At 36.2% G+C, this 17035-nt stretch overlaps 2 protein-coding genes and 1 long non-coding RNA gene across 3 annotated transcripts; 1 reads left to right on the forward strand and 2 right to left on the reverse strand.

Annotated features, from left to right (window-relative positions):
- Positions 1-1466: 1466 nt before the first annotated feature.
- Positions 1467-3745, reverse strand: LOC131010615 (uncharacterized). Its single transcript, XR_009096624.1, has 2 exons — positions 3646-3745; positions 1467-2084 (listed from the first exon to the last, which is right to left on the reverse strand). It is a non-coding gene; the product is annotated as an uncharacterized LOC131010615 (long non-coding RNA).
- On the reverse strand, positions 2161-3776 carry LOC131010614 (uncharacterized). The gene has a single exon (XM_057938225.1). It carries the CDS (start codon positions 3596-3598, stop codon positions 2465-2467), a length of 1134 nt encoding a protein of 377 aa, XP_057794208.1. The 5' UTR covers positions 3599-3776; the 3' UTR covers positions 2161-2464.
- Positions 3777-11548: 7772 nt separating this feature from the next.
- Positions 11549-13528, forward strand: LOC131009800 (uncharacterized). Its single transcript, XM_057937206.1, has one exon. It carries the CDS (start codon positions 11549-11551, stop codon positions 13526-13528), a length of 1980 nt encoding a protein of 659 aa, XP_057793189.1.
- Positions 13529-17035: the final 3507 nt, after the last annotated feature.

The following is a 17035-nucleotide window of genomic DNA, read 5'->3' on the forward strand; positions in this document are numbered from 1 at the left end:
TAACCAAATTAAAACACTTTTGGTGTATTAATGTTAAAAAAAAATTAATTAATTAATTAATTATTAAATATTAATTAAATATTTTACCGACGATAAAAATAAGGACCGAAACGAACTCGCTCACTAATTAACAACATATTTCAGGTATTATCTCCACATATTCAAAGATTATAATTATATGAGTGAGTATATAGCATTTAAATGAATTAATAGATGTAGATATATCAATAATACGAGTGTTCTGTACTGGTGATCACTCGAAAAGAATTTCAAAGTTAAGCGTGCTTGACACAGAGCACAAGCAAGATGGGTGACCCACTGGGAAGTCGGGTCGCCGACTGGGAAGTTCGTCTAAAGTATGCAATACCGTATAAATACGGAAATAAATTGTGGATATACAATATACAATAAAATAAATAAATAAATAAATAAAATAAAAAAAATAAAAAAAAATAAAATTAAAAACATTACCGTGGGCAAAACGCCGTCGGTAGTTACCGACGGCAATTTGCCCTCGGTAAATACCCGGCCATCCTCCGGCAAAGACCCACCGGACGGCGGTAGCTTGTTACCGACGGCGTTTTGCCGCCGCTAGTTAGCAGCGGTAATCGCCGTCGCTAGTTTTCCGGCAAGGTCAGCCGGACTCCGGTGGCTCTCTACCGACGGCAAAATAACCCTCGGTAACTAGCGGCGGTGTCTGCCGCCGCTAATTCTCCGGCTAGGCTCCGCCGTTTAACGGCGACAATTCCGGCGGCATCGCCGCCGTTAACTGCCGACGGCGGATGTTCGCCGCCGTTATTGTCGTTGCCGACGAACCGTTTAGCGGCGGGAGCTTGCCGCCGTTATCGCCGCCGATAACACTATTTACCGGCGGCCGTCTTTTGTTACCGACGGCATTTAGCCGTCGGTAATCAACGCTTTTTTTGTAGTGTGAGTTCATGACTTGCACTTTCTCCGTCCACAAAAATAGGTCCTAAACTCCTAATACTACAAATAACAATGACCTTTTTTGGATGTGGTCGACAACAATGAATTTTTAAAAAAAAGTTTTAATCCTTTAATTTGGCCCAACCAACCATGGGCGTCCAACCACTTCCTAGAGACCACAAGGTCTCTCCACTCTTTTCATGACAAGTGTCAACATATATATTACTCTCCCCGTCTTGTTTCACTTGGACTAATTGTTTTTGACACGATTATTTAAGAGAATAAAATTATATTATAAATATATGTAAAAATGTGTGAGCCTATATTTGTTAATTGCAGTGAAAATTAATTACCCAAAAAGAAATAGGTCAAATCGAATGAGATAACCCAAAAAGGAAAGCATACCAACTCAAGTGGGATGGAGGGAGTATTAGTTTATTAAATTCCTAATGTATGCAGCCACCGCGTGCAAGTGAGCTCGAGCTATCATGTTACTCAGCTAAGCAAAAGAAAACTACTAAACTGGAAGATAACATCACTTGGATAGTGAAGAAAGCATGTTAACATTCTAGCATATTCTACATTCAAACAAAAGATTCAGAATTCTATTACAAACCTAGATTTTAATCATGTCAAACAAGGCATCATAATCGTCAAAATAACATTAGGCAGAAATGATAAAATAAAATACCCTGAAAAGCCAAAAGGTTGTACATATGTAAATAAGCATGGTAAATCCCTCAAATAACTCATCATCTTAAAATCTGCTTATTGTTCAAAGCGAAGGCCAATTTTCAATGGAGTTCCTACTTCAAGAATTCTTAAAAGTCTCAGCCGTGGCTCATATCGTACCTCTTCTCGAAGCTTGCACATGAGTGATCCTGGGAAGCAATGCCTGAGTATCGAACTTCCCAGTTGCAAGCAGAGCCTCCAACACAGGCTCAACATGTCACTCGGGTCCCCGAAAACCCCAAATTCAGAGGGCCATTTGCTCAATATAGCAATAGGATACATGAAAAATTGGAAGCTTGAATTGAGCCCCATTTCTTTCACCTCATCTGCAGCTTTCCTCACAACTTATGTCTTCATAAGGAAACTGCCACAGAGGGCCATCTGTATGCACTCCATAGGTATGCCACAGCTCTTCAAGAATTCAACTTTAGGCACCAAGGTTTGTTCCATGGATAAAACGAGTAAGGGTTTATTTGCACGTTATGGATACAATTATAAAAGTAAAACAAATCACAAAATTTGATTCAGAAGTGAAGAGAACACGTTTCTTTTACTATTTCTCTTCACTTGGCTCCAAGAATGACACAACAGAAACTAATCATCACATGAATTCAACAACCTAACCTATGCATAAAACATTTTAGAAACGGTTCATTCTGCACAAACAACAATAACACACGCTTAGTTTGAAGGCAGCAAACACATATCAATATGGATGGAAATAAGCAAAGCAAAAAATCTTTCTTCAGTTGCTTCAACACTCAATGCATCTTGAATTCACACCAACACTCATCCTACTGCTTGATTAATCTTTCATATGCTCCTTGTAAACACCACCAACTTCATTCATATACGGGCGGACAAATCTCTCATAAAACTTGGCCTCCGAGGTCTTGGAAAATAAACGAAGAGGAGGCCAATTCTCAATGAGGTTCCTACTTTCAAGAATCCTTAAAATTGCTATCCGCGGCTTGTACCTCTTCTCGAAGCTGTACATAAGTGATGTTGGATAGTCCACAATGCCTGACACATGGAACCTCTCAGTGGCAACCAAACCCTCCGTTATCTTCTTCATCTTCTCAACGGATACAGCAAACGCTCGAGGCTCCTTCCTAAACATGCTCGATATGTCATTCTCTGAAAATCCCATATCCCGGAATGCTTGCAACTTGAGCTCCCAGCCCTCCTTCCTTGTTGAAGCAATAGTTTGAATGCCATAAATGAAAGGTTTGGAAGCTACAGTTAGCCCCATTTCTTTGGTCTTCTCTACAGACGCCCTTATAGTTTGTTGGCTATGACATAAAGCACCTGGAGTGTTATTGAGAATGATTCGAATTCGTTGCATGGATACACCACAGCTCTTTAAGAATTCGACATTAGCCAGCATAATTTTTCTCATGTTGAGTATCCACGCATTAAGTCTCACAACTCTGACGACCGCTGTATCTGATTCCAATAAGTCCTTGAGTGCAGATAATGAAGGGATAATGTTGTTCTTCAAACTCGAGTTTAGAATAGTGGGGCAACTTGAGATTATCTTGGCAATCTCGGCGGAAGAAAAGCCCTTGTCTTGGAACAAATTGATTTTGGGTTTAACGTTGCGTTCGAGGCTGAGAAGGAGAAACCTAGGATCATATCCGACGATTTTCTGCAACTGAGCGATCGAAAATCCACTCGATTTCAAGAATGAGAGCATCGAATCCACTGTTTCTGGCTTCTTGACGCTATGCAATTTCGAGGCAACAATCGAGGCAAATTCACAGGGGAAATGATGTTTATGCACCAAAATGTCAAAAACAATAGGATTGATATCGAGCTGGGTCAGCGTCCGAGTAGAGAAGAAATGGAGCGAAACAGGGGATATAGACGAATGAACATTCTTATTTGAAGCATGCTTGAAAATCAAAAAGGTCAGATTTTTGAGAATGGGTACAGCCATTTTTGAAGAGAATGGATAATTGAAGATGGGTTTATTAAGGAACTCACTTTACTTCCGAATCGAAGCCAACCCCGCAGCCACAGCAACGGTAGACCAGCTTCAGCAGGTCCGGTTATTAGGTTAAAGCTTGGAGATAAATCAAAATTCTGCCCACCTTTTTTTATGTCAAATTGAATTTACAAAATATATAGGCCAAGCAATCCTTATTCCTTAGTTTCATGTCCATTTTTTTTAAAATTATTTTTAGTAAAATTATTCCATACAATTACATAAATGTTGGGACAATTATTTCATTTTAATCACTTTAAACACTCTAAGGAAGGTAGAATTCTTTATTAGACCATCTCTAGCCCTGACATGAAGCGCCAGCTTGATCTGGCACCATGGGAGGAGTGGCGGGCTGGAGTGCGTCCTTGGCCCGGTTGCGGCACGGTCCATCATGCCTAGGCACGGAGAGGGGGTTGGCTGGCGCGTTCCTACACGCGCTATTAATAATAAAAAAATTTAATTTTTATTTTGAAATTCGACCGTCTGAAATGCTTTTGGTTAATTTTTTTTTTCTTCCTTTACTGTTGGCTGCCAACGATTATTTTTTTTCTTAATTATTTTATTTCTTTATAAATACTACATCTATTTCCCATTCTTTTTCACACTCAACACATCTCTCTCTACATTCTCAAGTATTTCTCTTCTCAATTTCTTCTCAAAAAAATTATCTCAGGCAATGGAGAAAGGTTTTGACGAATTTTTCAAGAATTATTTTTAAGAATTATTCTAAAAAAATTTGGTACTTTACCCTTTAATAAAAAAAAATAACATCAATTATGTGTACAACGTACGCTCTTTTTGCTAGTAGTTGGACAAATGACACTATCATGTCATATAAATAACACTATATAGTTCTATAAATGACACTATTATTTTATATAAATAACACCAACACAGCAACACTATTCTGTTTTATAAATAACACTATCATATTATAAAAATAACACTATATAGTTCTAAAAATATGAGGGTGGAGTTGGCGTCGAAAAAGAAAGGAGCTGAGAAGGCGAAGAAGTTGCCATGAAACAGCAGTGATGTTGGAGGCATGACGAGCAGAGTGATCTGTTGCCGTAGAAACAAGTGGATTGCGCCTTCCCTAGTGATACGCTGCCTATTGATCTCCTTGATCTGCATAAATGTTTTGTTGGTGTAGAATCAATTGTCGTTTCATTTTCATCATCTCATCGTTAGTACATTGTAAAATTATATCAATTTGGAATTTGAATAAAACTAATCTAACGATAAAGCATATAAAATACAGAAAATGGCTACTTTACTAATGTGTACACATATGTAGTATCATTCATTCATATTGACGAAAATACTACTTCCATCATATCAGAAGTTTTACGCATCTCTGTATGAATAAGCATTCTGTACATGCTAGCTGACAATGAATCAACATGATGTCATGAAAAAAATGTTACAATACAAACAAAATGAAACAATTACACCAAATACATGTAATGTAACACGTGGTGATGGTGCAACAGGAATGAAGAGAAAATGGGAGTAATTCTCTAATGGCATTACAAACAAATCCATCCTATCAACAAGAAGCTCAAACTCCAATATTGGCCATCATATCACAATATTGGCGCATCAGTACTATAGATCAAGCAAAAATACCTATTGCACGGAGTAATTTCTGCAATTTGTAACACAAAAAACATAAAGAATGAAATAAGCTACACAGAAAACACTATAAACATCCATATTATCATATTCACAAGATAAACCATACACAAAACACTATATACACAGACAATTATAACTTCTTATTATTCTAAGACTCTATAACTTATACACAAACACTATATCTCTGCAGAAAACTATTAAAAACGCACTGATCAGTTAAGATACTACCAATTCAAACACAAAGCTAAACAAACTGATATTCAAACGCACTGATCAATTCAGATACCACCAAATCAAACACAAAGCTAAACACAATCTGAAATGCAAACTAATTCTTGAATTAAGAAGGCACTGATCAATTAAGATACTACCAGTTCAGGCATGCATATTTTCCCTAACAAAATAACGCAATAACTACCAAGTTTTTAGAAACACAGAGCAAAACACAAATGAAATTCAAACTAATTCCAGAATTCTCTTCGAACAGAGATCACAACAAGAAAACACACGTATAACGACCGAATTTTCGATTGTTAATTTGGCAGCTCCAACGACCGATTTACGATCGTATCACGACCGATTTTTATTTTATTTTTTTTAATTTTGGTCATTAATTATTTTTTAGTATTATTTTATTATTTTTTTTAACGACCAAAAATTTGATCGTTGATATTTTTTATTATTTTTAAAAATTTTAATGACAGAAAAATCGATCATTAATAATGTTTTAATTTTTTATTATATATTTTATTTTTTTTAATTAATTTTTTTAAAGACCGAATTTTCGGTCGTTAATATTTTTTTAAAGACCGAATTTTTCGGTCGTTAACATTGTTTTTTTATTTTTACTTTATTTTTATTTATTATTTCTTTTAAGATTTTTGGTCGTTAATATTATTTTTTAATTTTTTTAATTATTTTATTTTATTTTGTTTTTATTTATTATTATATTTTTTAACGACCGAAAATTCAGTCGTTAATAATTTATTTTTAATCTGAAGCAAATAAATAAATAATTATTAGATTTATTTAGATTTATTATTTTAGATTGAAAGAAATTTAGTGCCTACGTTTGCTACAAAAACAATGCTTTTGCATAAAACATACAAATTTCGTAATAACAAACTTATAAACATAAGTTCTAATTTCATGTGTCATCACGAGTGTTACTAACATAGTAAATAACAGACAGCGGAAATAGTTTGTGCAGATTTGCGGTTGTCGTAATGACGGTAAATAACTATGATGAAATCTTTATAAATTACAAAATAGTCAAGGTACTATATCTTAACCTTTTAGATCCTTGAACCTAGTCTCAGCGAATACACATTTACAACTAATTTAATTTAGACTAGTATTACAATCATACAAAAGGAGGACAACTTTACTCACAAAAATCTGCCTAAGAAATTCTCATAACAAAAACACGATTACTCTAAAAATAATCAAAATAAGAGAACCTATTTACAACATATAAATCTGCCTAATAAACTCTCCATCTCAACTTGATCATTATTCGAATAATCAAGTAAAACAACAAGATAATAACTTTTTTGCAGCTTATAAAACTGCCTAAGAAATTCATATCTAAACATGATTAGTCTTCGACTAATCAAGTTAAGACCGCCTACACTTGTGTTGCTCCTTTAAAACGTTGCAAGAATTGGGCTTGAAGCTTCCACATATTCCATAATCTGTTCATGACTCACAGTCAGAAGATGCATCAGCTAACACTGGTAGGCAGAATGATGATTTGGAAGAGCTCTCGAGTTTGCAACAAATTTTTCAATCTCCAAATGCATAACCTCGTAAATGAGGTATTCTCTGGTATTTATAAACATCCCACTGGTTGTGGTCTTCATGGAACTTCAGTTACACAAGTGGAGATAACTTCCTTAGGTAGTTATCACCCATGATCTTCATAATCGCCGCTCACTCCTTTGAAAACTGTTCTTCCCCTTTATTGTATAATCTAAAGAAACTATATGAAAAAGATACAAGATAAAATAGGAAGATAAAACTGATTAAATAATCCACATGGATAAAAAATCAGTATGAATAAAATGAGTAACGGTTTTCATATTTGTTAGTTAACCATTAACTAACTAACTAACTAACTAACTAACAACAACTGTTGGTAACACACCAACAAACACGTGATTACAACATTGTTGGGAAGTTAATGGAAATATCATACCCTTGGTTTTGATGATCCAAAAACACTTAGATTATCTTTTCTAGCATAGAGATTTTCTGAACTCATGTGTTATAGTTCATTTTACTAGTTAGACTGACAACTGAAGAGGCAAAGACTGAAGTACTAAAGTCTGAAGTTCGGAAGAATGAAGACTAAAGACTGAAAATCGGAAGACTGAAGGCTGCAAATCTGGATACAGATGTATTGAAGACTAAAGACCAACTGAATCAAGACTGCTGACTCAACTGAAGGATTATCGTTGAAGTACCAGTGTTAGGGAAACACTAAAGTAAGCCATGTCAGTTGAAGCATTGACTGATGCTGAAGTAGAATATCAGAATAAATATCGGACTAATTGCTGATCCAGACTGATTCTTCAGTTTAAGAATGTTTCGCTCAGGTAAATCATAGCCACGTGGAAAGTAAGCTATTGGCTGCTAGTACTGTAGTACAAGCTGCATTTAATGAGGAGATATGCAGAATCGTCCTTCAGAGTGCAGAGTTTTCTTTTTCGTGTTGCTTTATTCCGCAACACCATCTCGTATGAAAGTAAGGACGGTACTTACTTTCAACTTAAGGAGACCGAAGACTGAGAACCTGAGCCAGATTCAAATCTGAGTCACAACGGCAGAAAATGAAAAAGGACCTCATTCAATGGATCTATTCTCGAAACACTGTCTATAAATAGAGTTCAAGGATCAATTTCATTCTTCACCGATTCAATGCACAAACCCGAAACTCTATCGAACTCAAGAGTCAAGCTAATCCACTACATCCCAAGTTTGAATCGAAGAAGATAATAACCACTACTGTAACTATCAGTTTTCACTGATAACCTACATTCTCTTAGAACTTCTAGGCATATATTCTCCTTATCCAAAGCCTAGAAACTGATTACAGAAAGCCTGTTTTCTATAATCCTAGTTGGATATTCAAACCTCTTTTCAAAGAGAGAAAAAAGAGAGTTTGAGATAAATGTTCAAGACGGTTGTCTGAACACTAGGTTGCTTAGCACCCGCAAGCTAGACGTGTGGTCCACTTAGCACCAGCAAGGTAAGGAAGAAAAGTCCAACGGTTGTTGGCACTGAAACGAGTGTTTCAATTGTAAGATTTGTTGTGGACAATCAGTAGGATTTCTAACGCTACTCTGATTTTGAAAACTGATAAGACTGAAACCCTACTTGAACTTCAGTTTGTTGAACAGTTCCTCAAACTGAAGTTACTCTTAACCCTCTCTTAAACTAATCTTTCTTTTCAAGTCACTTCAGTTTCAGTTTAGAAACTGATTTCAACTTTCATTTTGAAAATAGCCCATTAGTGTATCCCCTCCCCCCCTTTCCCACTATACACTAGTTCAGATACCCTCCGGAATCCAACAAACATGTTGGTAACACACCAACTAACACGCATATATACAATTGAAGACCTTAACATAGATATTATTTGCGATCTATTTAGATTTATTTAGATTTATTATTAGATTCATTAAATTATTAGATATTATTAGATTTATCATTATATAATTATTATCAATATTATATATCTAAATAAATCTAATAATTTAATAAATCTAAATAAATTTAATAATTTATTAAATCAAAGAATTTATTTATTTTAAATTATATCTAAAATAATAAATTATTTTAAACATTATACTTTGAATTATTTTAGAAATTGATTGTTATTTTTCATAATATTTTCTTTTTAAAAAAATTATGATAATATTAATTTTTCATTATATTAAATCCGATCGTATATTTACCGTCACTCTTTCCCCGTCACTACAAGTCTTAGATATCATTTCGACATATTCTAAGGTTATGAATGAATGATATTATATATTGAAATATAGTTTAAAAGAATTAATAGATGTTAATTATATCAATAATATGTGTGCTCTGTATTGGTGACTACTCGAAAAGAACTTCAAAGTTAATTGTGCTTGACCTAGGCACAATTAAGATAGGCAACCCATTGGAAAATTAGTCAAATCGTATACAATTAAAGTCAAAATACTTGTGGGATACAAAGATAGATAGATTGATAAAAATAAAAAAATTATTTTTTTCGAAAAAATATTACTCCCTCCATCCCAGCTTTTAGTATTCAATTTTCATTTTTTGGTAGTCCCACATTTTAGTATCCAATTCTATTTTAAGTAAAAGTAGGTGGGACCCTTACTCCACTTTAATTAGTTTAACACTCACATAAATAGTGGAATCTTTATTCCACTCACAACACACCAAATCATTTTATTAAAATCAGTGTCATTCTCAAATGGATACTAAAAAGCCAGGACATAGGGAGTATTTTTTATTTATTTTTAACGACCGAAATTTCGATCGTTAAAAATAAAAAATTTGGTCGTTAATTAAAAATTAAATATTTTTTTTACGATCGAAAATTCAATCGTTAAAGTTAATGACTGAAAAAACGGTCGTTGGGACTCGGAACGACGATTCAAACAGCGACCACTGAAAACGGTCGTTAACATGATTACCGACCATTTTTGGGGTTTTAACGACCAAAAATTTAGTCGTTAGAGTTGTGTTTTCTTGTAGTGGATGCAGATGTTTGGCAAGTTGCTTTTTGGCATACTGCTTTGCCAAGTCTTCTTCAAGCCGGTGTCAAGTAATTCGAAGCCACGGGCTATACTAGCCGGTGAACTTAAAACATGCGATACTAGAATTTCATATTTAAGGCGATTGCAATTACTAATTTCCAAACATTGGAAGGCCGCATGAGTTTTATGGATTTTCAAATCATCCACATTCAGTGCATGGGATATTGATATCTTTTCTAGAAGATCACAATTTTCCAGAAGATACTGAATGCAGACACCATCGACCTCAGCCATAGGTAATATCAACTCTCTCAGATTTTTATAATAAACTGGATGGTCATGGTCATGCATAAAAATATAGCAACCTTTATAAAAACTTATATGATCATATTTATGATATACATCCGGTATCAGTTCGAGTATCTCAACCTATCTGTTAAAGGCAAACGTAACTCATTCAGTTATTTTTTCCTGGTGAGGGAAAGATAAATCAAACCATGTACGAAATACCTTGAAATCAGTATGACTGGATTCTGAGACCACGCGCTGGAGTTCTTTATCAACCATGATGATAAACTCGTACGTGTTCTTCTCTAATTGGTTGCCATTACATCCGTTAAAAGCCATCCAAAATGAGCTTCTTTCTACCCAAGTGTTTCCATCGTTGAGAAATGAAAATGATTTGCTTCTTGTTCTTCAATGGAACAAGGAAGGAGGTTATTGTTCAATCCATGGCCTATGGCCACGAGTGAAAAATATCATCCCACCTGCATTGGCATCTAGAGTGGTAAGTAGTTTATTGTTTCTTTTAGAATATAGATGAAATTAACTAAAGTTAATAACTTTATATATATTTTTTGTTAGGCCACAAATACTCCAAACTAGGCCAGTAAATGTTCAAGAAGTAACGTAGTTCATGTGGAATATATGTGGCCTAACAAAAAAATATATAAAGTTATTAACTATAGTTAATTTCACCTATATTTAAAAGAAACAATAAGTTACTTACCACTCTAGATGCCGATGCAGGTGTGAAGATGTTTTTCACGCGTGGCCATAGGCCATAGATTGAAAAATAATCTCCTTCTTTGTTCCATTGAAGAACAAGAAGCAAATCATGCCATATAACATGAAATGCATTAATTGGTCAATCACAATTAATTCGAAAACATATTTTAAATTATCTGAAAATTAGAAAAATAAAAAAAATCACATGGTACGCTCATCAATGTTGTGAGATAATCTCTTTATTGCAATGGAACACTCAACAATGTATCGTATTATTTTTCAATCCATGGCCTATGGCCACGCGCGAAAAATATCCTCCCATCTGCATCGACATCTAGAGTGGTAAGTACCTTATTATTTCTTTTAAAATATAGATAAAATTAACTATAGTCTATAACTCTATATATATTTTTTGTTTGACCACAGATATTCCACATGAACTACGTTACCTCCAAACTAGGCCACTAAATGTTCAACAAGTAATGTAGTTCATTGGATGCCGGATATTCTCTACCACTTTAACTGGACCCCCCAGTTGTGGTTTGGTACGCTCGCCCCCAATTCCATTCATTCGTTTGAGGATTTACAGACACGTTTCTTGAGGCAGTTCGCAAGTTCGCGAAGGGTTGGGAAGTCAGCTCTTTCCTCGATGGACATAAAACAAGATCAAAACGAAACACTACGGGAGTATATTGCCAGGTTCAACCTCGCTGCTCTGGAGGTGCCAGAGGCAGAATCACAGATTAAAAACTGTGCTTATGTCAGAGGATTAAAGTCGGGGCTCTTCTTCGACGAGCTACAAATCAGACCGGCCCAGGATTTCGACGATATCATGGCTAGACTGCCAGGGTACTTACAACTGGAAGACGCCAGGATGGCGCGGAAGGCGGAGAATGACAAAAACAAGGCTAAAAAGGCCAAAGACGCACCAGAAAGAAACAGCAGAAATCATGACCGGGCTCCTTTCAGAGGGCTGCCCCCGAGGGTACCTCCTCCCCAGGCAGAGGTGCCACCTCGCCAGCAGCGTACTGTAAACGAAGTTAATCGTTTTGACGAATACACCCCCTTGAACAAACCTCAGGAGGAGATTTTCCACTTGATCAAGAATCAGCCATTCTTCATGGCACCCGAAACTTATAGAGATGGACAGCCACAACAAGGGCCTAACAACAAGCTGTGTGAATATCACAACTCCTATGGGCATTACACCAAGCATTGCGGGCATCTTAAGCACCAACTGGAGCTTTTGGTACGTCAGGGTAACCTAGACCAGTTTATAGCCAAAGGGAACGAGGACCAGGGTCAAAGGCCGGAACAGGAAAATGATCGGAGGCAAGATCAGGGGAATAACAGGGATCGTAGGCCAGAGGAAAATCGTTACAACCGCAAAGGAGCAGCAGAGGGTCGGGTACCTCCCTTCCCGTACCGAAGAGAAGTACACATGATCTTTGGGGAAAATGGGATACCAATATCCAATAGGGCCAAGAAACAAGACGTACGCGCAATAAAATCAGGGTACTATCCCAAGCAAGTGATGGGAATTACGGATGTAGCAGAGGAGCCAACCATCACCTTCGGATCAGAGGATCTGAGAACGCTTATGTACCCACACGACGATGCGCTGGTGATCACAGCCGACATAGCCGGTTGCATCGCCTATCGTACTTTCGTGGATTCGTGCAGTGCAGTAAATATTTTATATCTGGAGTGTCTCCAGAACATGGGGGTCGACGCCAATATCGAACCAACGAACGCCCCGTTATTCGGGTTTGGGGGAGAAATGGTTATGCCAATAGGGTTTGTGGAACTGTCGTTAAGTCTTGGCAACGCGGATGCCAACAAGACCAGGGTAATACGATTCTTGGTAGTGGATATGCCGAAACCATCCTACAACGTGATACTTGGACGCCCTGCTTTGACGGCATTCCGAGCAGTTATCTCGGTGTTCCACCTAAAGATGAAATTCCCCATAGGAGGGGGAAGAGTGGGGGAAGTATGGGGCAACCAGAAAATGTCAAAAGAATGCCATGTGCGGATGCTTACACACTCTTCGGGGCGGAAAAGAGAAAGGATAGCAGAGGGACCAGGCACTCGGAAAAAAGAGAAGGTGGGCGAAATTACTGCTTCGGCAGAGGAACGACATGAGTTGGCGGGATTGTTGAAAGATCGGGATAGCACAGAGAAACCCGTTCTGGTGTCCACCAGTGATGTGTGCAACGTGATAGAATTATTTCCAGGGCGAGAAGGCTTCCAGACTAAGATCGGGTCTTCCATGAATGAACAAACCAGAGAGGAGCTAGTCAGTTGCCTTCAGAGAAATGCGGATGTGTTCGCCTTCAGCACAGCCGATTTAAAGGGAATAGACAGAAAGTTGGCAGAGCATTGCCTCAATGTGGATCCCAACGTCAAACCAGTGAAACAAAGAACGAGACACTTTGGGGCTGAGAAAGACGCCGCAATCAGAGAACAAGTATAGGGACTCCTTGACGCGGGCCATATCGAGGAAGTACAATACCCCGAATGGATTTCGAACGCCGTAATGGTGGAAAAGAAAATGAATACTTGGCGAATGTGCGTGGATTACAGAGATTTGAATGCCGCCTGCCCGAAGGACCATTATCCTCTGCCGAGGATTGATCAGCTAGTGGACGCTACCTCTGGTTGTGCGCTATTGTCAATGATGGATGCGTACCAGGGATATCACCAAGTAAAGATGCACGAATGGGGACATTGCTAAAACAGCTTTCGCCGTCTGCTGTGGGGTTTTTGGTTGGAGGAGTATGTCGTTCGGCTTGAAAAATGCGGGGGCTACGTACCAACGGATGATGGAATTTTTTTTCAAAGAACAACATTCAAAGAATATATCAGTCTATGTGGACGACATGCTTGTGCGCAGTGTCAGAGAGGAGGACCATGTCTCTGACTTGGAAGAGGTCTTCACGGTCATCAGAAATCACCAAATATAAAACTAGCATGTATCTTACAAGTGTAGATATTCACATACGTGTGGTGTATATTAAAATGTGGTAGTCAAATTCGATGTATACGATTCTAATATAATTTGTGTAATTAAATTAACTTATTCTATATAGAATGTTATAATAATTATGAATTTGAAAATATTATTTTTAAATTTCAGCCAGACGACTGACATAACTTTGAGAAGAGTTGGAGGAAGAGCATATTGAACTCGATATGGATTTGGGATGTGCTGATTATGTAGATGATACGGCACACCAGGTACATTCGGCCATAAGCCGTGAATGAGAAAGCAGCCATGTTTCTCCGACCATTGTAGAGACAGTATCATGTCGTACCAGAGTCGTATTTGCACAACAGTTCCGTTCACAAGACACGGAACATTGGGCCGAAATAAAGGTGAGCGCAGAAAAGTATCCATCCTGCGGTGGGCGGTGCAGGGCGACCGGCGAGCGGAGAAACGACTGAAGCGGCGCTTTGCAGGCCCTAGTTCAGAGCGTCATCGCCAGCTATTTTATATAATATAAAAAACTTATAAAATTTTATTTTCTAAATATAATATTCTAAAAAAATATAGATTATAATAGAATTTTACTTCGGGACAATCTCGAACCCTCATATAAGTTTAGCCCCCTCTAATGTAAATTTCTGGCTCCACCACTGTATATAGATTTATAAACTATAGTTAATTTGATCTATATTCTTAAAGAAACAATAAGCTACTTACCATACTCTAGATGTCGATGCAGATGAGAGAATATTTTTCACGCGTGGCCATAGGCCATGGATTGAAAAATAACCTCATTCTTTGTTCCATTGAAGAACAATTGAAGAACAAGAAGCAAATCATGCGACATAATAGGAACTGAATCAATTGATCTATCAAAATTAATTGGAAATTACATTTTAAATTATTTGAAAATTAGAAAAATAAAAAAAAATTACATGGTACGCTCATCAATGTTGTGAGATAGTATCTGTATTGCAACATAATACTCATTAATGTATCGTATGATTTGCTTTTTATTCTTCAATTGAACAAAGAAGGAGGTTATTTTTCAATCCATGGCCTATGGCCAGCGTGAAAAATATCCTCCAACCTGCATCGACATCTAGAGTGGTAACTGCTAAGTAGTTTATTGTTTGTTTTAGAATATAGATGAAATTAACTATAGTTAATAACTTTATATATATTTTTTAGTAGGCAACAAATATTCTATATGAACTACGTTACTTCGTGAACATTTACTGGCCTAGTTTGGAGGTAACGTAGTTCATGTGGAATATATGTATGATAACAAAAAAATATATAGAGTTATAGACTATAGTTAATTTGATCTATATTTTTAAAGAAACAATAAGCTACTTATGGCGATGCAGATGAGATGATATTTTTCACGCGTGGCCATAGGCCATGGATTGAAAAATAACCTCCTTCTTTGTTCCATTGAAGAACAAGAAGCAAATCATGCGACATAATAGGAACTGAATCAATTGATCTATCACAATTAATTAGAAATTATATTTTAAATTATCTGAAAAATAAAAAAAAATTGCACGGTACGCTCATCAATATTGTGAGATAATATATGTATTGCAATAGAATACTCCTTAATGTATAGCATGATTTTCTTCTTGTTCTTCAATGGAACAAAGAATGAGATTATTTTTCAATCCATGGCCTATGGCCACGCGTGAAAAATATCTTCCCACCTGCATCGGCATCTAGAGTGGTAAGTAGTTTATTGTTTCTTTAAAAATATAGATGAAATTAACTATAGATAATAACTTTGTATATATATTTTTTAGGCCACATATATTCCACATGAATTATGTTAGTTCACGTGGAATATCTGTGGCCTAACAAAAAAAATATATAAAGTTATTAACTTTAGTTAATTTCATCTATATTTAAAAGAAACAATAAGCTACTTACCACTCTAGATGCCGATGCAGGTGGGAAGATATTTTTCACGCGTGGCCATGTATTGAAAAATAACCTCCTTCTTTGTTCCATTGAAGAACAAGAAGCAAATCATGCGACAAAATACGAACTTCATCAATTGATCAATCGCAATTAATTAGAAAATATATTTTAAATTATCTGAAAATTAGAAAAATAAAAAAAATTACATGGTACGCTCATCAATGTTGTGAGATAATCTTTGTATTGCAATGAAACACTCATCGATGTATCGCATCATTTTTCAATCCATGGCCCATGGCCACGCGTGAAAAATATCCACCACGCGTGGCAGTAGCTTCCCTTGAAGCCATATAATTTAAGATCATCTCTAACAATTCATCAGAGAGTTGACTGATCCGATCATTAGAGTAAGAGGAGAAGAAATCAGATGAATTTTCGAGAATTGATGAAATGGGTTTGGGCCTCTCAACTGCTAGCGTGGGAGGGGAAGAATTCTCGAGAGTGTTCGATAATAGTAGTGCGACGTTTTCTTTTCGAGAACTAGTTTTGATCCGATCATTAGAGTAAGAGGAGAAGAAATCAGATGAATTTTCGAGAATTGATGAAATGGGTTTGGGCCTCTCAACTGCTAGCGTGGGAGGGGAAGAATTCTCGAGAGTGTTCGATAATAGTAGTGCGACGTTTTCTTTTCGAGAACTAGTTTTGCTCTCGTGCGATGCATGATAATAATTATTTTAATTAAATTATTAAAAAATATAAGTAATCTATACTTTTTAAAGTTGAATGTCTTTTTATATTATGCAACTATAATAAAATTAATAATATTTTCAAAACTTAAAAGATAATATTCATATTTTTTTTAAACTTATCTCACTAATCCTATAATTGTTCAAATAGAGGTGGCTTTTTATAGCTGTATGTGAGTCAAATCAATGACCATTATCTCAATTAACAATATATTTTTATCAACGATCATTATTAGCTAGTTAAAATGTCCATCAAAATATCCATCTTCTAATTTTTTTATGCATATTAGCAAAAATGATTTTCTAAAACTTTTGTTCTTTGATGCATATT

This window comes from Salvia miltiorrhiza, chromosome 2 (assembly GCF_028751815.1).
Source record: "Salvia miltiorrhiza cultivar Shanhuang (shh) chromosome 2, IMPLAD_Smil_shh, whole genome shotgun sequence".
NCBI lineage: Eukaryota > Viridiplantae > Streptophyta > Magnoliopsida > Lamiales > Lamiaceae > Salvia > Salvia miltiorrhiza.